Below are 22,040 nucleotides of genomic sequence, written 5' to 3'. Positions count from 1 at the left end.
TAGGAGTAGTGTAAACTGAGTGCAGCTGCTCTGCAGCTCTGCTCCCAAAGTCTCCTGGATTCCATGGACCACACAGAGCTGAAATCTCTGGGACAGGGAGGAATCTGTATGCTGTAGAGCTACCATTCCCCTTCCAACAGTTTGCAGAGTATTTCCACCCCACATTATTCTGCTTTGCCCCCCCTCCGTGCCTTCATAAAATTACCTCCTGCTCTCTTGTACTGCTGTGATTCCAAACTGGCTCCCAAACACCCATATGTTGGACAGCCTTGCTTTACAACTTTCTCATGTGTAAATGCAGCTATTTTCCATTCTGATGATTTATGTTTAAATTTCTGAATTGGGTCTTTCTAAACTCTGAGGCCCTGATCCTGCAAACCCATAACATATATTCATCAACTCTTGCAATGGTTTTTGAATCCAACATTTGACAGATATTTTTTAATTGTTCATTGTCCAATCTCTTTCTCCTTCCCATGTTATTTTTTGTTATATGTTTCTACCTGTTTCATCGATTTTTCCTTGTTTTAGGGCCAAATTCTACTTTCTGTGGGCCTAATTCTGGTTTCCTGGTTGGCTTATCAAAGACGGATTGGCTTTATGCCTCAAAGTTATATTCTCCTCTGTGTTCTAGTCCCTTAGTGCTGCACCAATGGTGCTGGAAAGCACCTGGGGCTGGCCAGCTGAGAATTCCTCCAGTACAGGGGAGCTCTTACCTGGAGAGAGACAGTGTACCCAGCCCCTGTGACGTCCCCTCAACAAAGCCCTGGAACAGGAGGAATGTAAAGGCTGTGACCAAAGCACACTGCACTCCAATTATCTTCAGCTGGCCTACAGTTCCATATGGAATAGTGTTAGCTGGCACAAATTTAGAGAAGCCCCAAGACAACTCTAACCTAGGGCAGGCCAGGAAATGAGCTGTCATAGATTCATGATGACAATCAGGGAGCTGTATCCAGCTCCTTCACAGGCTCTCTCCAGCACTGAGGAGACTTCCATATAAAAAAGAATCAGGGATATTGACTTCAATGGAATTACTCTTTATTAACTTCAGTGCAAGTGTGATCCGAATCAGGCCCAGCTATCCTGGTATAAATGCAGAGTCACTCCTTTGGATTCATATATTTCACTGGCTTAACTGAGAGCAGAATTTGACCCTGCATTCCTTTATTTGTTTTACAAGAATATTTCCTCTAGGGACTATAGCATCGTGAGGAAACCAAAAACGAAATACTTCCTTGTAGGTCTCTCAACAAGACTTTCCACTCTGAACAGGTTTCCTTATATGTCCCTAGAGTCCGCTAAAGGTTTTATTTTTTTACCATCCATACTGAGTTATCGTATGAAGCTACGACTTCCTTTTGCATTTATCTGTTGTTCTTTCTCCCACCTAGTGAAGTGGTTGGTGGTGAGTTATAAACCATTTTATATTGTTTTCTAAAATATCCAAACATCACTTGTAAAAGTCTTTGCCATTGACAAGTGGTTTAAATGTTACCTACTAAAATGCTCATTTTCTATTTTACTCGTGATTAGAAGCAGACAAGCCAATAAAACTTCTCAACAAGCCCAAAGCCTGGCCCAGGCTACTTGGCTTTAGATCAGTGTGTGTAAATGTAGCTAATTCAAGGAAGAGCCAAACCTCTTAGAATATTTTGCCATTATTTCCTGGCAGGCAGAGTGACATTTTATAGCAATATACAGATATTCTTTGTTTTATGTGTATGATCAGATCTTTAGGCTCAATGTTTTGGCTCATAAATCAGACCAGTGTCTTAGGTCTGTAATCAAAATATCTAGCTTGCAATAAGACCACTACATGATTTTAAATATAGGCTGTATAAAGGAGTTAAAGATATAAAATTATGGAAAAATTCAGAGTTATTATATCTTTAAAAGGCATTTCACTTCCTTTACGTTTCAGAATTAACTACTGTATTGTATCAGGGGACTGACCCCTTGCAGGGTAGCAAGGACTGGGCTCATAAGAATGGTCTATCTAGCTCAGTATCCTGTCTTCTGACAGTGGCCAATGCCAGGTGCTTTGGAGGGAATGAACAGAACAGGAAATCACTGAGTGATCTATCCCCGGTTGTCCTCTCTCAGCTTATGGCAATCAGAAGCTAGGGACACCTCAGAGCCTGGGGTGCATCCCTGACCATGTGGGCTAATAGCCATTGATGGGTCAGTCATCCCTGTACCATGGTGTGTCCCTTTAAAGTTTCTGGGGCTTCTTGAGTGGACAAAGGCCAAAGAAAGGGCAGAGACAGGTACTGGAAGAGAGGAAGATGTCCTGGGGAAATGTGCTTGGGAAAACCTACACTACCATTTCTTTAAGGGCCTAGCACCAGGAGCCTTGTAATGCAGAGCAGGATTCCCCACTCTCACCACATTTCAGGGCTCCTTAAGAACTAAATTCTAAGGTAGTCCAGAACAGTCCTCTCCTGAAGGTCCCATTGTTTAAGTTTTCAGATACATACTGGCCCTCTGGGCCCTAATCCTAATTCAGTGTCTCACTCCAGGAATTCCAAAAATAACAAAGTCTTTCAAATAGATCACAAACTCACACAGTCTTTATCCCACTTTCAAGTGGGCACAACCCCTCTTCCCAGAGGGGCTGACTTTCTGCTTTCTTCCACCTGTTGCCTGGAATTTGTCCCTTCTCCTCCAGCTTTCTCAGATGGTAACACCCCACACACCCCACCCCCGCTAACTCTGAGCCCTACAGTGTTTACAGACATAGCTGTAATTTTCTGGGCTTTCTCCCTTCAGTGTAACTTCCTGCTCCTTTTATACTGGTATCACCTGATTCCTCTCAAATGGGATTCATTCTGTAATCATGGTTGGCTTACCTCCAGGCTCTCCAGCCCCTGGGGCAAGCCACCTTGTTACAGTATCTTTTAAAGGGACCTCATAAAGAGAATTATTTCACTGATACCCATTAAAAATTAGTGGGTATTTCAATTACTGCTTTCCCAATGACCCACACCCTTGTTTCAGCTCATTCTGCAGCAACCCAAGCTGGTCTTGACAGAAGACACATAACATCAGAACCTCTGAAAATAAAGATCACTGCCCGTCAAGTGAAACATTATACTCAGATACTGTTGTTTCTACAGATGGAAATTAAAGATCCCATGCGTCTTTTCAGAAAGGATAGGGGATATCCCCTGTGTCTTGGCCACACTCCCTCTCTCAATAAACAGGTTCAGATATCCCAGAGTGTGTGGAAGCTATTGTTGAATGCCTAATAGCTAGTCTGTTTGCCTATACAGTCACTGCATTACCAGAATCCAATTAATTATCTTGTAAAGTGACTTGCATATAAAAGGTGCTGTATAAGTCTACATTCTAAGTCTAATAAAGCAAAAAATACCAAAGGCATCATAAAACAAGAAGCAGACAAAACTACCATTAACATGGTTTTAGTTTTATGGCCTTCAGGAAAAACTCCATCTGATTCAGATGTGACTTGAACTCCTTACTAGTCAACTTCAGTGAAACAGCTAGCGTAGGCACCAGTGTTTTTAGAGCAGAAATAATTCTTTCTTTCCTTGTGTGATTTATTTTATTTATAATATACTTTTGTTGTGATCGTGCCAGACCTCAAGAACCCTCACTATTAAGAAAATGAATATGGGAAAGAGAAGGGAAAACTCAAAACCTCGCACTGTAGTCTTTTGAGAAAACCATGGATGAATAACTTTACATACTTACAAATATATTAGGTCTAGAAATAAGTCATCATAGGTCACATACTGCAAAGTGTTCAGCTCCTTAACAGAAGTATTGAGGGGCTCTCCAGTCAGATCTTCACCCCTTATCTCTTATTGTAGTCAATGAATACTGAATGCTCTCTGTACATCTCAGGATCAGGCCCTCTGTGACCTCCCATTGAATCCATAGTTACAGACGGCTTTTGCTTTTATGTGGAAGGAGAATCCATCAGTCTAAATGTAGCCAAAGCAACAATCATAATAATTAATAATGGTTTCCAAACTTTTTTTGTTATATGTTTTTTGACACAGTACATACGATCCCCTACATAGTTTAGGGCCCAGTCCTGCATTCCTGAAGTTAACTGGAGTTTTGGGTACACAAGGAATGCAAGATTGGACTCTTAAGGCCTCATCCTGCAGCCATAACTTATGAGAGTAGTCCCTTCAGAAAAGTATCCTTCTTTAGGACAGTACCTAAGCACATTTCTTAAGTGTTCCCAGTGATGTCAATGGGAACTTCAGGTGCTAACTGCCTCTGAAAATTAAACCATGTATTTAAGTGCTTAAAAACCAATTTAGGTGTCTAAATGTAGTTTCAAAATTGTGGCCTTACTAATTAACCACATTAAGGTGTGCTCTCACTATTAAGAAGATTTCAAGAGGTAACAAATTAAATTTGATCATTTTCAAGTTTTTTTAAAGTAATGACGTTTAAGATGAAGCTTTTCATCATACAGTGGTTGTTAAAAACACGGTACATGTACTGCATTAAGAATGGGTTTGGATATCAAGAAGCTGTATGAGTCTTTTTCTTTATTGAAAATTGTTTTTTCATAAGATTGCAATGAGTCTTACCAGTAATGTGTATTCAGTAACTAATTGGAGGTAAGGCAAAGGGAAGGAAGGGAAATTATTAATCTGCTTAAATACTACAGTCTGCGTATTAGTGTAGAGTTCATTAGTGCTTAGAGTAATGAACTAATAGTCAAGCAAGATTTTCAAACCTTACTGGTTATATGGACAGCTCAATTTTGGGGTGTCCAACTCCAGACACTCTATAAAGGAGCTGTGTGCCCCTTCTCTGAAAATCAGGCACTTATAAGGTGTTTCAAATTGACCATCCAAGAATTGAGGCACCCAAAATCATTTATCACTTTTGAAGATTTTGACCAAGACTCCTAAATCCTATTCCCAGTTTTGCAACTGTATTAAGGTATAGCTTTCAGAAAGTCATAACTTATGTGCTTCACTTCACCCCATTGTAAAATGGGTATAATAATACCTACCTATCTCCTAGGGATATTGTAATGTTTGTAAAGTCATTTGAGATCCTTGGTTGAAAGGTAATCTATATATGCAGGGTATTATTACAGTATATATTATTGTTACTTATTGAGAGCAGAATATGTACTCAGCCCCGTACAAATGTAGAAGATGACATAGGAATCAAACCTGCAAGGACCTGTGGATGGAATCCACAAAGCTGCTTAGGCACCTAAACCCAGATTTAAGCACCAGGATCCCATTTTTAGGTGCCTAAGTCCCCCCAGTGTAATACACAAAACTCCTGCTGAACCCCGAAGATGCCTAAACTCACTCAGTGTCTACAGGGTTTGGTGAAAGAGTGAGTGGAACAGGAGAACTTGACCACGAGTATCTTGCCCACCAGGTGGGTGCTCTATCTCTGGACTACAGAGTCATTCCTACTCTTTCATTATTTATCCACAGTGAAACAGCTTCAACAGGAGAGGCTGAGAGAGCCCTACATCAGACTATCCCATAGCTCAGTGCTTGAAGTACCCTCCTGGGAGGAGTGGAAGACCCCCTGTTCAAATCCTTTCTCCCCCTCTGGCAAAGAGGGGGCAATTAAACCTTGGTCTCCCACATCCCTGGTGAGCACTCTGGTCTAACAGTTATAAAGTGGGCACCACCACCTCTTCCTTGAGCTGTTTTGTGTGGAGTGAGGCAGGCATTTAAGTCATTCACACAAGAAATTACATAGGTGCCTAAGCCAGGAGAGGGGTTCCTGGTCATGGATCACTAGCAGAGCTAAGTGCCTATCTCTGAGAAGCGGGTTGGGGCTTAGTACATTGGCATCTCACATTGGCTAGTTTAGGCTGGGAGCCCACCTAGCATGCTGGCTTTGTGGATTCCAGTCTAAGGCACCTATCTCTCCCCATTGATTGTTCAGGGAGCCTAGGTGCCTAACTTGGTTTTGTGGATAGCAGAGGTGTTCCTGCGATTTTTCTAGGTGCCTAAAAGTTAGCCATTGTGATGCTCAGCATTGCAACTCCTAAATCCCTTAATGGATTCCACCCTATATGTCTTCTGGGAGGTTCTAAGTGCCTCCAACTCCCATGAAAACAATTGAGGTACTTAGCATTTTGGAGGAGATGCTGAACACCATGTAGAATAAGACCCTGTCCCAAAAGATCTTACAGTCTCTAGGACCCTAAACCTGCAAACTGCTCTGTTCAGATGGACCATTGTACTCATGTAAAGCCTCATTAAATTAATTGGCCTAGGGATTCTTACTCATATGAGCAATCATTACTCATGTGAGTAGTCTCTTTGTTTTCACTGGGACTTCTTGAAAGGTTCATGATGTGCAGGATGCAGAATTAGGCACTCTACCGAGATCAGTGGGAGTTCTGTCCATGATGGCTTGCTAGATCCAGCCCTACAAACAATATAGAATAGACATATAAGACAGTCTAAAGTTAAAATGGCTCAATTTTCAAAAAATATATGTATAGTTGATAGGTAAATGTTGTTATATTATTATCCATATTGTGGTTTGTGCTATTTAAATAATTTCTATTTCTTTCTTGACTCTTGATTAGTTAGCACTGGTTTTACTATTTCATTTTTTACAGCTAAACGATCTTATAGGCACATTTTAGAATGAAGCTAGAATGAAGTGGTGTTTTTTACTTTTCCTTCTAAATGTAGATGAAAAAAACCCCTAATTTAAAATAATGGATATACAAATATATAATTCAGCTACTTGTTTCAACATGATGTTGATTGTACTGGCAAATTTAGCTGAATTAGTTGTAAAATATTGTTAATGATATGCATGTGAGTAACTCAGGTCGAACATAGAAGAGATAAATACAAAGGGTCGGATTATTTAGTTCTTTTTGAAGAGGTCAAGTGAGGACGTCAGTTCAAAGACGTATTGCGCCATCTGCTGGTAATATCTATAATTTCCAGAGAGGATATTTCAAACTGGCTTTAAGTACAGTTCATTAAAAATACCAGACTGTAAGGGTTTGATTTTTTTTATTGTTGACATAATCAGTTGCAATTCTTATTACTCAAAGAGGATAATGTAGTACTTAATATGTGGCAAAAATATTATTCTTGTAGACTTCAGAAGGTACTCAGCAAACAGAATAAAGCACTGTGACCCAGAAGCCCTCTGTAAATCAAGTGTCTAATTTCTCATTGCCATATTTCTGTGCCCTGAGCAAGCATTTTCTATTATATACGCTATAGAAAGGCTCTAAAGTTTTTAAAATAATGTTTTCAACCAGTTAGTAGTGATGCAAACAGTATTTAAATAAACTTAAATGCTATGATCTTTCTACTACCCATGATCATTAGTGATACTTGCTCAATTAATGTATGTCTAGCATATTTCCTTGATTTGTTTGCTAAAAGGGCTTTTATAGTCTGTAAATTATAGTTCTCCAGGAATATTAGTTTGTTTGAATAGCCAGGATGGAAGCTTGGGCTTTGAAAGTGCCATCTTTTGTATATGTTTTTTTAATGGTGTATTTAAAACAGTGTGTTGTCTTGTTTATTTTCATTATATATCTTCTAGAGGGTGAGGCCTATACAGCCATCAATGGAAAAGGTGAACATCTTTTTTTTTCTAATATATTGTAATTTGAAAAATGTAAAGAGACACTCGGGTTCAAAAAATTATATTTAAAACCAACATGTTTGATACCTATATTACCTATATTACAAATAATACCATAGGGCCTGATCCAGCAAACAGGTATCCACCTAAATACCTTTATTCAGGTAAGTAGCCCCAGACTTTAAGTGTGTAGTTTTTGAAGGACAGGACCCTTACGTTGTTAAAACTGAAATTATTAAACTTAAATGAATTTGCTTTTTGTTATCTCCACTGCTTATTTACTTCTTACCTTTCTTTCAATTTAGGCAAAGAAAAGAGACTAGTGAGTTTCCATTTTGTTTATAGTAATTTTCTAGTCCATTTCATTTCCACATTTTTATACATTATGCTTTCATACACTATGTTTCGGTGGAGAACATTATGAGTGCTGATTTTTTTTTTGTTTTTTAAAAAAGTGAAAAAGAAACCACAGAATCATTTCTAGCTAATTTTTAAAACTTTGTAACGTCTGAATTTTGCCCAAGATTTTACTGGAGAATATCTTTCAAAATACTTGCTTGTGATTTCCCTGTTAAGAAATAGAGCGCTCGCTGTTGGGCTGATAAAGTTTGACATTGGAGTAAAATTTCTTGTTTACTGGAGTCAAAGTTACAAGACTCTAAGGATGGGCAGGTTTGACAAAAAGCATATAACCTGAATGAGATCAACGAGTCTCCCTGATTTTAAGGGCGGAAAGGGGCTTTAGAGATTACGGAAGCTTTGCTGTTATTTTGCCAACTCTAGAAAACTGTTTCTCCTTTCTTCACTCCCACCAAAATAGGGATAAACCGTTTTACTTTTACTCCACTCAATCGCTTATTGTGTTTCCTGACTGCTACAGTGTGGTAATGGTTATCTGATCTCTTTCTTGAAATGAAATAATGCCCTCCCCCCATGCCAGTTCTCCCGACATCGATCAGATAATAACTAGAACTGAACATTTGTGTCAGCAGAGCTTGGGGAGCAACTAGTTGTTTGTCACTCAGGAATTTAATCAGATTAGTTCTCTTATATGGATTATATTCGCTGTTACTAAAGCGCATAAAGGTCGTAATCCAATTTATACACATTACAGTAAGTATTAACTTTATTTGCTATTTTAAGTCTGCTAGTTGCATCATGTGTTTGTAAGCGGGTTAATACTAGTTCTTCTGATGCAATCCAACAGACTTCAAAATACAAAATGTAAACACGCTTACAGTCCCCATACCTCTTAGAAACTGACAACTTCTAGTAAATTTCTATCATTAAGGCACTTAGGAGACACTTTTAAGTAACTGCTGCAGACAGATCCTCACTCAGTCCTAAGGATCACTCTTTTTGAAAGACTCCTTCCAGTTAGCTGCATGTTTCATTAAGATACTTAACAAAAGTCACTCATCATTTTTAACCCTCCTTCATTCATTTTGTCTCCACACAAGCTTTGTAAATGCCATTTCAAGATATTTTATGCCGTCTTTTGTGTTCATTTGAAAAAATACTTTACAGAAGTTAAGGTTTGGGTTTTCTTAATTTCCTCTTTCTTCTTTCTCCTTGTAAAAAGGATCCCTCTAAAATTCCCAGACAAACTCAAGCAGCTCCCCTCCGTCGTGCAGTGCCCCCTCCTCATCCCCTGCTTTACTGCTGGGGGCTAAGGCTCTAGACATTGGTTACATTCCAGCAGTTTTAATCCGGTTTTTATTGTCAGACCTGAGTCGTTTACTCGGGGTTGGGTGGTGGGTTCCCCCCTCCTCCTTCCCCTCAGTAACCTGTTACTTTAAGTAATGCATTTGGGTTGTGATGGCAATGATCTGACTGTGAGGGCGGCCGGCCGGAGGGGTTAGTGATTTAGTTACTGTGTTTGATTGGCTCTTTCTACCTCTCTCTCCACGCTCTCCCTCTTTTCCTCCCTCCCTCCATTGCACAGTGTTATGTCTGTCTCAGTGTCAGGCTTGAGGTGCAGGGCGCATGCTCTAGTATCTCAGCCCCAGCCGCTGGAGCTGCTGCTGGGGGCTCAGTTTAATAAGAGAGAGAGAGAAAGAGACAGGGGGAAAAAGAAAGAAAGAGAATGTCCGCCATCTACTCTCCTCTCCTGTGCGCACTCTCAATCACGGCAGCTTCTTCATGAATTAGAGCTAAGGGGGTGGGGTGGGGGACAAAAGTACATACCCCAGCAAACCCCAGGGCCCCCAGGCATGGCCAGTTCGGTAAGTACATACAATCCCCCTCTCTCCCCTCCCTTTCCTCTCCTCCTCCTCCTCCACCCTGCGCTGCCCAGACACCGTTTAGTGCTTCCAATTAGAGAAAGGTTGGTGTGTTGGGGATTTTTTTTTAAGTGTGTGGCTTTTTCCTCTCGCTCGCTCTCCCTCCCTCCCCTCCTCTCTTTGCAATTGCATGAAGCGCACACACACATCTAGAGAGAGAGAGGGAGAGAGACGGTGGAGGCGAATAATAACCCAGCCATATTTCTGCAGCCGCAGCAGCCAGGGGAGCAGTGAGTACAGTACAGGGGACTCAGCGCAGGAGGCGCCGCTTAGGATGGTGCGTTCTCTCCGGCGTGGCTCTGACAGCCAGCGGCACCCCAGTAACTTTACCTTTATGCATGTGTGTGTGCAAAACCAGCTGTTAGCGTGTCCCCCTCCTCTCCCCTCGAACCCCTGGACTATCGCACTGGCAGCTGCTGGCGTTTTTATTTATGCATGGAGGGGGGGGGTTGTATTTTTGTTTTATCCCCCCCCCCCGCCGCCGTTCCCTTTGCGCATCTTGACTTATTCTTTTTATTTGATGCCCATGCGATCTGGATTTAAATACCTTGGAGTTTAGTTCCTTGCCACGGATATGCAATTTCAGGAGCAAATCCACCTCCCAATGAGACTTCTTTCTATTATAAAGCATTATGGGGTCGTCCCCCCGTTTTCTTTGCCTTGGAAATACTGCCCTTGCGCGTGTTCATGTGTGTCCATTGTATTTGTGTTGGGGTTCTGTCTGCTTGCTTTGAGGCTGCATTCCGTTACAACCCGAGCCGATCGCTTCTTCGTCTTTCCTGTGGTGTGAATGCACGTTTAAGTGTCTGGGGTGGCTTCCCTCCCCCACCCCCTTGTTCTATGGCTATTTTCTTTGTGTATTTTGTTATTCGTGCTGCCCTAAAGCTGAGTGTGATCCTTCGCCTTCCTGCTCATTGTTGCCCTTCTCTCTCTCTCTCCAGTGTGCTGTTCAGGTGAAACTGGAGCTGGGGCACCGAGCCCAGGTTAGGAAGAAACCCACCGTGGAGGGGTTTACCCACGACTGGATGGTGTTTGTTAGAGGACCCGAGCACAGTAACATTCAGCACTTTGTGGAGAAAGTCGTCTTTCACTTGCATGAAAGCTTCCCTAGGCCAAAAAGAGGTAGGGCTCGAATACAAACGTGGCTTGATAAATATGGATTTAATGTGTTTGCGTAAGGGGAGAGAGAAACACTCGCCTTTCAAGTCTTGCTTTACATGTATGCTCTGAGCGCTGGCAGGCGGCGACTGCTGCTGCAAAGAACTACAGCCGGGCTCCTGGCGTCTCAGAAATCGTTGCATGCAAAGGACCATCAGGTGTACTGTATTTTTCTCTCCCGAAACGAGAACTCCCTAATCCCTCTGGCTGAGCTGGGAGTTAAGCAGCTGATGCATTTGTTGCGTGTTCAGGTGGGGAAACAAAAGCAGCATTTGTGCTCTCTCTCACAGTCAAGGGATTGGCATCTGGGCACTATTTTATTCCTGTGATTTATTTCTGCCTTTCCCCCTTGTCTTGCAATGACTCTGAGTTGCTGCCGCAATCATCTTTAATCTCTGCCGCCTGTGACTGCGTATTGGGCAAAGCCTGCATGAGGTCTTGTCTTCGACAGCATCCTCATGCCTTGTTTTACTTTTGAATGGTGTCAGAATCTCTCATACCCTACCCAGAAAATCGGTAGCGTAGAGTGGTATATTTTGTGCTACATGTTGCATCCTGTTTCTAGATCTACATTTCTTTTAGTGTAGTAAGTACATGGGCTGGAAGAAAGTATCTGTATGCCTTGCTGGTGAATTTTGATATCGATATGACTTCTTAGTATGGACTACTGTTTTTACTAGTTATACTACCTTTTAGGGTTTTGTTTAGTTATTGAATTTGCATAATCATTAGCACCCACCTTTCTTATTTTTTAAATACTATAGGACATTTTTTTTAAAAGTGGGTGGTACTACTTGATTTTTGTTAATGGAGATTTTAAAATCTTTTTTTTTTTTTTTTTTCAGTTTTGTTTCTTTTGCTCTCAAAGCTGCTGTCTGATTGTTTTAGTTGGATTAGTGGAGGTAACAGTACAAATATAATAAGGTGCTTTGTTTGTGTGCCGGTTTATTTATCTAAGTAGACACAATGGTTAGTAGTTATCTCCCATTTGATCTGTAATCTTTATTGGCATCTAGAACTCCTGGAGTTCCTTAGAACAACATCATAATAAATCCATTCTGCTTAGAGCTATGTGGGAATTATTGAACATATAGAGAGTGAATAAAGAGAGGAAGCAATCAGTGTCGAGTTTAGAGGTAGCAAAGCTCTTGTTTTGTTAACATGTATACTTGTGTTAATGCTTTTCACTTATCAAATGTCAAGTTATGAATTTCTTCTTTTTACACTGAGTTTGTAGGATTGGGAGTCTATGATTCTCTTCCCAGGTGCAAACTAACAGTTCCCTTTCATCCATCATTCAATCTAATTTATATTCACATCCCTAAAACAGTCATGCAGTGCACTCTGTCGGGTCCTAACTATTGTACAAGAGACTCTGCATAATACAATTTTCAGTGATTTTCATACATCTATACTATACTGTGAGCAAAATAATTCCCTATAAGAATGTGGATTTTCTCGCAGTTTCCCATCTTCTTTTTGCATTTATTACTGACTGATGTGCACAAAAAGGCAATTTAGTTAAAGAAATATTAATTTGCATAAGAAACTTGGTGAAGAAGTGAGAGCTGTCTAAGGAGTCTAAACAGTTTAGGTAACTTTGTCTGCATACTGTGAACAGATTGTTATACTGAAATCAATGGTAGAAAGTGCTTTTCATATCTTAGAGCTGTATCTACGCCATAGTGGTGTTTTGTGAAACACTCTGCCTTTATTCCCCATGCTAATGACTTTCTGTCCAGCCTGAGGGAACGTGACTCTGTAGCCCAGACCTGGGGATTGTTGTTAGGTGTGGTACAGAGCTAGTTTAACTGTAATATATTTTTAGGACTTTGCAAGTGAAAGATGTATGGTTGTTTTGTTGAGTATGCTGGGCTGCAGAATTACGTGATGCAGCTATTAAAACCATTGTTTTAAAGTGTTTATTTTGGGTTTTTATTTGTATGTGTTTTTCATGATGTGACAAGTGCTGGGAAAAGCGCCAGCTTACATAGCCCGGGAGAGGACTTGTCATATTGTAATTACACATGACTCAGATTGTGAGAGACCATTCTGTTTATTGGGAACAGTTAGTTGTAAATTCAGTCTATGCTGAACATCTCTCACTTCTGGGATTCATTTTGACACATCAAAAATCTAGCCATTTCAGACCTTATAAGTCAGAATGTGGAAGATTAGTGTCAGGTTATTAAGGATACTTTGTTTGTTTGTGCTACCCAACATTTACTCTGGTAAAAACCTTAGAAAAGAGTTTGTTTTATATGTCCCTTGTGATTTAGTGGATGGAAAAGTATTACATTAATTTTTGTAATCTATAATGGATTTTTTTGGAAAAAGTTGTTCAGACTTTTTGATCTTATATATTAATAGTTTGATGTTACCGCAGATGGTCTTTACCATGATATCCAAAATATTTCATTGTAATGCTTTTGCTTGCAATCAGATGTCAGGCACTTTCTCTATCACTGTCTTTAAAGTTGCAATCTTTTATTGATTATTTTGTGTAAAAACTTGGCAGAATTTTTTTCTCTGTATAATTTTAATGGATATAACTGATGTTTGTTTATTTAAAAATTCTTTATTGATTTAAATTTTCACAGTGGTGCTGGAATTTTGCGGGAATCGGACAGTATTTAATAACACTAGCTGCTGAGATTCAAAAAGTTAAGGCTTTATGGCAATTAAAACACATAGTCAACACTGTATTTCAAAATATCAACATAAATATCCTTAAATCAAACTACATTGTGAAGCAAAAAAATGATGGAAAAAATATTTCGTCGATCTGTGTGTGTAGTGAAATGATGTTTATCGATATTTATGGATAAAACACGTAATTGTTCCAAGGCTAAAGATAATTTATCAAACAAACATTTGATAGCTTGTCAGACAAATGAAGTCCTGGGATTAGGAGGGGGGAAGTAGGTGTACAGCACAAATCAAAGCAACATGTCATTACTTTACTTTGGCTTGTTGTTATAACATTATTCCTTAGTTTTTGATAGGTGATATTAGTATATTTGCTTCCATGGAATGATGCTGAAAATGGCTGCTTTAACAGGAATGATAGTAGCTAGTAGCAAAAGTTAAACTCGTTAAGACTATTTGCAGAGCTGTCACATCATTTTGAAAAAAATAATTGGACATGCTATCATAGGTTTCATTTGGTTTACAATGTGTTTCTACTACTAGGTCCCTTTCTTACTTATTGCAGTTTAACTTGGAGCACTAAAAAGGAATATCTTTGTAAAGAAAACTCTTTTCTGAAACTAGAAGTTACTCTACTGAAGAGGGTATGTTTACATGACCATCTTATAATAGATAAATTATCAAAGCTCTGTGTACAGCTCTATTACTGCATATTGCCTTTTGACACTTTGACTTCATTGGTGATATTATAACTAGTAAGGGTTGGGCAACTTATAAAAATGAAGGTGTGTCCAGGTTGTATGTACATAACCTACATTCTTTTAATGGGAGCTGCATGTACAAATAGAGGGATGTGTGTATCCCAAAGTTACACTGGTTTAATTAATGTGAAGATTTAGCTATGAGCATAGTGTAGTTCTTGGTTTTTTGTTTTTGTTTAAAACAAACATTTAATGGGATCACTCCAGTTTGCCTTATAAATCTTCTTTCTTTCAATTTCCCCCCTTTTTAGCACTGACCTCCTTGCTGTCCTCACACACACACACGCGCGCGCGCTGTTGGGGTGAGATTGGCTTTCCTGCAGTTGCTGCCATCTACAACATCTACCCCTCTCCACCTCAAAAGGCATGCCCTCACCATTTAAAATCAAATCTCTCCTTAAAACCTAAATTGGCAGTAACTTTTCTTCCTGTTATTGGCCTTATGATTGAAAAATTTATTTATTGTACCATGTATTATGCTGTCACTTTCAATGACTTTCTCTCTATACTGCTTTCTGTTTAATGGCCTGATGTGAGCCCTTTACTCACATGAGTTGTCCCAGTGAAAACAATGGAACTACTTATGTCATTTAAGGAGGGTAGACTCAAGTCCAGACTTTGTGTTTTGGGATACAGTTTGCACGAAAGAGGCTTTTAAAATAGTGGTATTATTACTTCAATATAAATCATGTAATAATGCAAATAACTTCAGTTATTAGTTCTTGGATTATTTATACTTCAAGACACCTAAAGCCTGTCTTTTTGAAATAATTTGGCGCTACCATGTAATGTGCAGAACTTATTGATTAATTACAAAACAGACAACACTTCTTTCTTCAGATAAATGAGAAGATTCTTTTAAATATTGTGCCTCCACATTAACAAGCATGTCAGTGGAATTGAATCTTGTCACAGGCTAAGTTTTCTGTTGCTATATAAATACAAGATTATCTACAAAGGACAAGCGGTTGATCCTCTGATCATGTTAGGGAGCTTTATTTTTATTACACCAACTGATTTATGAAATGTTTAATTTTTTTTTTTTGTTGCATGTTTGGTTCACTAGCATACCAGTTGGTAATTTTTTCTACTATTGGCTTGCTGTACTTCTCTTGGGTAAGAGAAAAGATATATTGAGTGCTTCAGCTGAGGTTTATAAAAGTAGAGTTTAAAAACAATGTATTAGTAGCATGAATCTAATGGTCCCATATGTTAGTGACAATTGGGAGGCACAGCTCCATTGTAATATAATGGATTTTCTATTTCTGGCAGTGAACTTTTATCTTACAGCTAGGATTTGTTATTAACTAGTGATGTGTTTTTGTTTTTGCCCGAGAGAAACTATACCAGCCTTTTTTTTTTTTCCTTTTGGTTGAGGGAGAGAGATTGTGTGGGTATGAGGCTTCTTGCACACTGGAATATTTCACATTGTAAAAGATAGCTGTTCACTTTGCTATGTATGGAAATAATAAAGCAACATTACTTAAAATATATAAAAGTATTAATTATAGGAATGTGCTTGAAAGAGGTGGTTGTCTACATATAGGGAAGATCTGCTTAAAAGTGTGGCGAACTTAATGCCCATATTTGTTTTATCATGTAAGCAGCGTGGTACATTTGTTTTCCAAGCTTTGCTTGATTGTGTCAAGGTATCAATTAGTTTTGTGTAAAACTTTGTCTGATTGTATAATTTAACCACAGCATTATAAAATATACATAACATGAATTCTTGAACAAAGAAAGGGTTCCATTGTAGTGGAAGCTTTCTTCCATTTTATGCCATGTTTTTTCATGTTGTATTTCCCCAGCCCAGATAAGCAGCTGTTTAAATGAACAGTCACCTTAAGAGAGTCACTGTGACTGATCACAAGGGAGTTTTATGCTCTGATTGTGTTTCTTCTTCCTTACAGGACTAACTTCTACTGTCCTTATTTCATACTTGGGCAAAACTCCCATTGATTAGAAAGGGAACTTTGCCTCAGTAAAGACTACAGTATTTGACCCCTGGTGAAGTAAGGATCTTTCAGAATCAGAATTGGAAATGTAGGACTAAATCTTTGAGATGTGGGGCATGCTGGGTTTTGATTATGGAACTGGCTGTTGTGCATGTCTGCACAAACATAGTAGCTGAGTTCAATTCTAACAAGTCATGGTATGTGATGACACATGCTGCACAACTGAAATCCCGTCTGGCCCTAAATCTTCAGTGTTCAATAATGTGGCTGTAGATTTTCTGTCCCAAATTACATTAGAGCTGTCCCTCAATTCATATGAGACCCAAAAACATACTGCCTTGTTTAGCTAAGTCTAAATGTCCAGTTGAACATCATACTTTAAAAAAATATAACTATTTCTTACCTGTGTTACTAATGCTACTTTGGATTAGTAAAACTAAGACTTTTTTATTTTTTATATTTTAAATATCAGTTGTCATTGTTCATGCTGCTTGCTCTTTGCCATTCATCTAATATGCACATGGGAAATAGACTGGTTTAGTGTCACTTTCTTGCTCTTGGCTTCCTTTGCTCACAGAAATTGCATTGGTTTAACTAAATCAGTTTCTAAATTTACATGATCAGTTCAGTGCAATTTCAATGTGTAGACCACACTTTATATGCTGTCTCAAGCAATATTTATGTTGCAGTCAGTTAAAGGGAATGTTTAAAATGACAAAGTAACCAGTTTTGTTTTAATTTAATCTTTCATCAAAGCACATCTGATATTACATTTTGTAACACTCTTTAATGACCTAAGTTTGGGCCTTTAAAAATGCTTGACAGTATTCCCTTAACTGCTGTATTCTAAAACATTTACCATAAATATGTATAAAATAGAAAAACTACCAATAAAACAACTTAGTGGAGTAAACGCAATGCTGTTGAAAATGTAGAAATTTGTTCTTGTCACTAGGGTGTGTGTGTGTGTGTGTGTGTGTGTGTGTGTGTGTGTGTAAGGTGACTCATGTAATTTATGCTATGAACTACTTGGGTCTCTTTCCCCCTCCCACTTACTACATGGGCTGGTTACCTGCATGTATTGGCTCCAACACAGAGTAAGATTGTACTAGGGAGTTTGGCTGCTGTGTGACATGTTTTCTCCAGAAATGTTAAAACTTGAAAGTTAGAGGCATGGTGTCATTTCCATCCCACCAATCTCTTATTTGTATTGTTTTTACCTTCTGGGGATTAAAAAAAATCAGAGGCCTGCTCCTCCTCCTTTTAAAATTAGTGGCAGAACACCCGTTGACATAAAGGAGTAAGTTCTTAGTGACTTGAGTGGGAACAGGATTGGGACCTAGGAAACCTTATTTGCTGTACTAGTATCTGGAGTCTGGCTTCTATTTACCTTGTGTATTACCTGCTCTAATACAAATAGAGATTTGATCACTAGTTTCTTCATGTATGTAGCAGGACTTCTTCTACTTGGACCAGTGAATTGTGGCTGCATCTTTTCACCTTATAACTGAACTGAACCTATCAAATATGTTGGAGGTTTTTGTAATTTTTGAAGGGGAGATTTTTCTGCCTTGTTCTTCTTCTAAAAGTGATGCTGGTAAAATATGAGACCTGTGGTCCTCAGCGCAAATATTATTCTTTTATCAGCAGAATAGTTACAGCATTAGCAGTAGAATTGGCCACCAATGGATTTCAACTATAGTCCGAAAGGACCAGCTCTAGTGTCAAGAGGGCAATTCAGTTTGTGTCATCCAGAATATTTTGAGGTTAAAAATCATTAACACACTTCCATTTTCCTGACCGAGGTGTATAACATTTAGAGTACAAAACTGTCTAAAATTGTCATCTTATACACTCTTTTGATACGTTAGATGGCATCATCTTTTGGAAATTATAGTGGAGTTTCATAGATTACTGCATTAAATTCACCATATTAAAACTTCATGTCTCATGCTTATAGTGAATTATAACTGCATCTTCTTCTTTTACAGTATATATAAATCCACATCAGAACCATTTTTAAGAGCCATTTTCAATTTTGTGGCATTGTCACTTCAAACTAAGTTTTTCATATTCCCCAGCAATGTCCAAGTTTTACTTAAGTACACAGTCCATTTAAGCTTTTAACTGCAGGACTGAACAGTGTATTTCTGTGCTATTGGTGCAAATTGAAATGGAACATAAATCGATAAACTATACCTGATCAGAATGTAGTATTCTATGCGTCAGGTAACATAGAAGTTTCCTCTGGCAGAAATAACTGGTGCCTTTGACAGCAACAAACTGGCTCTATGACGACAGATTTACGTTAAAGGTACATTAACTGTGTAACTTGAACTGAAATAAAGAAACTTAATCACAAGACTGAAATGTGCTCCTTGTTCTTAGATTTTCTTAAGATGTCTGTTACTAGTTTTGTCTGCAGTACCTCAGTGCAAGTTATATTAAAGATTAAGTTCTGGTAGTAGTACTGTGGAGTGTGGCTTGTGTGAGGTTTTTGGCATGATTTTCTAGTGCTATGGTTTTTGTTTTTTTTTTCTCCACATAGAATGTTCCATTGAGATTAGATGTTTATTCAAAGAGATTGGACACCAGGATATGGCATATTTCTGCTACGCAGTTAATCTGATCCCAGTCAAAATTGCTGGTGATAAATCCTAATTCAATCTAGATACTCAACTGATATTTCTTAAAAAGTTGGCTGAAGATAAAAGAATGTATCAAATGAAAGTTTTGGGAAGATCTTGCTATGTCATTAGCTTATCCATTTCATACCAACTAATCTCAGTGGAAATGTGCTGTACCTGCTGAGTAGCATTTCAGTGTGAATACAATATTTCCAGTCTTAACCCCCCCCCTCCCAAACTTGTAACTTTTTGAAAGAGCTGGCTGGGTTTATACTTGATATGTAAATGTTCTGGTGATAACAGGAGGGAAAATGAAACAAACTTGAAGTAGTATGATACATGAGACAATGGGCATACTGCACCTCATTTGCTTTAAAGGGGTACAAATTCTTAGGTTCATTACACGTGAGACTGACTTCTTTAAACTTATGAAAATTTTATCAGAATTATAAAAATCCTTTGAATGAAATTCTTTAGTATTCATGCAGGTGGATTGATTATATGACTAGTGGTGTGGTTTTTTTGGCTTGCTTTTTGTTTTTTATTGCCTCAGGAAAAAATACTAGATGCAAAAGAAATCTCAGAATGCAGAAGTTGACTAATGCAGGATATAACTAGGTAGCCTGCACTCAGAATAATGTCTTGTGTGGCTATTTAGTTTCTTTTTTCTGCATCAGTCCATTTCAGTCTTTAAATATTGGTCAGTGGTATTATTTGGGACTTGGGTAATCAGTTCACTGGCACAATGATGTGCAATAAGATTTATTTTCAGGTGCTGGGATGCTGTTGGAATAAACAGTGTGCTCTTTTTCATCTTAGTGGAATTCATGGGCAAAGTCGGATAGAAGTTTAACTTGTACTTCTAACAAGAAAGAAATTGATCAATAGTTATCACAAAATAAAATGTCTTGGGGATGTCTGAGTGGATGGAGAAAACACATACTTGTATGCAAAGCGTGAATCCAAAATGTATTAGTGAGATGCTAAGTTTTGGCTACATGCATTTTATAAGTAATTTAAAAAAGTTAGTTGAACGTTTATATGTTTCAGTTGATAGGGTGCATTTATGTTTAGTTTCAGTTAAAGCATTTTTTATCTTCTCTCTCTAATAATTCAGCTGTATGTAAAACAGAGAAATGAAAATATAATGTATATAAGTGTTTTTTAAGTCTTGGCATTTTACGTGCTGATTGCATTAAAAAAAAGTGTGCTTCTGGTTTGTAAAACAATTAGGTTCTCATTGAATATATTGTAAAACCATTTCCTAATGTATTGATGTTGTAATTGAGGCTGTGTTTTGCTGTACTATGCATTGTGACTAAAGAAGGGAAAAGGAGGAGTATGGAAATGTGGTTTATATGATTACTTCTAGCTGTTTGTGGCCATATATTTGACAAGTTTTTGTCATATTTCAGTCACTTAGTCCTGTATGTGTCATAAAGGCTTGAGGATATAGTACTCTAATTTCAAAAGGCATGTATGCTTCCGAGTATCGAAAATTCTGAGTATAGTTTGATTTGATATAAAAGTGTCTTCAGTACCTTGCCAAAAATCGTTTACCCTCATTTGATGATGTAATTTTTTTAATGTGTTAGGCAATGAGATTCTGTTTACTATCAATTAGAAATTGCAGTAATGTCTGTAGTATGATGTATTTCCCCAATATAGTGTTAATGCTTAACTATTTCTGCTACTTGCCAACAAAGGACTGCATCTTACTATTGATCTTAAACGGAACTCCCCGCTGATTCCACTAAGGAGTTAAGATATGTTTCTTCAAATTTCCTAGTAAAATCTGGATGGTTGGTGGAAGTGTTCTGTTTCAAAATCAATAGCATGCTGTGGCCCTAAATATCTTTAACTTCCACAGTTTGAGGTAAGTGATTGCCTTGTAACTAATGAAAACTATTTTGTGCCATTGAAGCATATGAATTGACTTATTTTTCTTACTCTATAATTTTATAGTGTGATTTTTTTTTTTTTTTTTTTTGTATAGCCTCACACTTAAGGATAGAACAGTGAGACAAGTGTGTTAATTTTTCAAAATATTATGAGGGTAGACTCACAAGGGAGAAAACACCAGCTTTATTACATGCAAGAAGTGCAAAACTGAACAAAAAAATCTTTGTTGCTTGGTAGCAGATAGATATTGCCATTCATTGTTGAGATACTGAACAGCTTGTATTAAGCCTAAATGCACTGTTTGAATCTGCTAATACAAGGACTGGCACAAAAATCTCAGTTCAGTCAATGAGTTAGTTATCCATTATGCTCTTGTTTTGAGCAGAAGTTGTAGGAGCATAGTGTATCTCTGTGAAACAAGGGCTGAAAGACAAGGTGGTCTGCATTTGTAGACTTGTAAAGGAAATCCAAATCTCCTTTATATGCTTGTGGGGAGACCTTGCTTTAGCTCTCGTATGCTAACTCAAAAGGGCAAATGATTCAAAAGAATAATCTTGAAATTGGTTAGGAAGAAAAACGATTTGACTCTGTAGGCTGGGGGCCAGCAAATATGGTGTTTTCATTGAGTGCATGGGAAACAGGGCAAGCTTAGAATTTAAAGAAAATGTTCACTACTCCAGAAAAGAGAGGCCTCCTTTAAGCGCTCGTCCGACTCATTGAAGTCATTTTGAGATTCATTATTGTACCTGTTTTTTTAAAGGTATCTTCAAATGTTTTATCCCAGTTTGGTGCATATTTAAAAATAGATATTGTACTGACGCAATTGGTAGGGCTCTTTACAGAATGCTCTCACTGTAAATGAAGCAATAACATGTTGTACACAAAACCCATGTCAGTTCGGTCAGACTTGTTGCACTTTGTATTTGTTTTCTGTAAAGTATTTAAAACTCTTACATAATCTTTGCTGTGCACCCCATTTCAGATTTAGGGCACTGTTAATTTCAGTGGGTGACTTTGTTTGGCCTGTACTAATACCTTATTTCAGGATGTACATCAGTGATTCAGAATGATTTAATATTAAGAATGTTGGTACTGGGCAATATGTAATTGTACAAA

The 22,040-nt window shown here is 38.2% G+C and overlaps 1 protein-coding gene across 2 annotated transcripts in view; it reads left to right on the top strand.

Annotated features, from left to right (window-relative positions):
- Positions 1–9,627: 9,627 nt before the first annotated feature.
- Positions 9,628–22,040, top strand: part of MLLT3 (MLLT3 super elongation complex subunit) — a 219,152-nt gene continuing 206,739 nt past the window's right edge. Inside the window, exons 1-2 of one of the 2 annotated variants that reach the window (XM_054033230.1) lie at positions 9,628–9,815; positions 10,814–10,994. In XM_054033230.1, coding sequence (XP_053889205.1) covers positions 9,804–9,815; positions 10,814–10,994 — 193 coding nt within the window. In that variant the 5' untranslated portion in view covers positions 9,628–9,803. Of the gene's footprint in view, positions 9,816–10,064; positions 10,150–10,813; positions 10,995–22,040 lie in introns of those variants that run through there. The other variant, XM_054033231.1, reaches the window with a different exon arrangement.

The sequence above is a fragment of the Malaclemys terrapin genome, chromosome 6 (assembly GCF_027887155.1).
Source record: "Malaclemys terrapin pileata isolate rMalTer1 chromosome 6, rMalTer1.hap1, whole genome shotgun sequence".
NCBI lineage: Eukaryota > Metazoa > Chordata > Testudines > Emydidae > Malaclemys > Malaclemys terrapin.
This window is presented reverse-complemented; position numbering and strand designations above follow the sequence as displayed.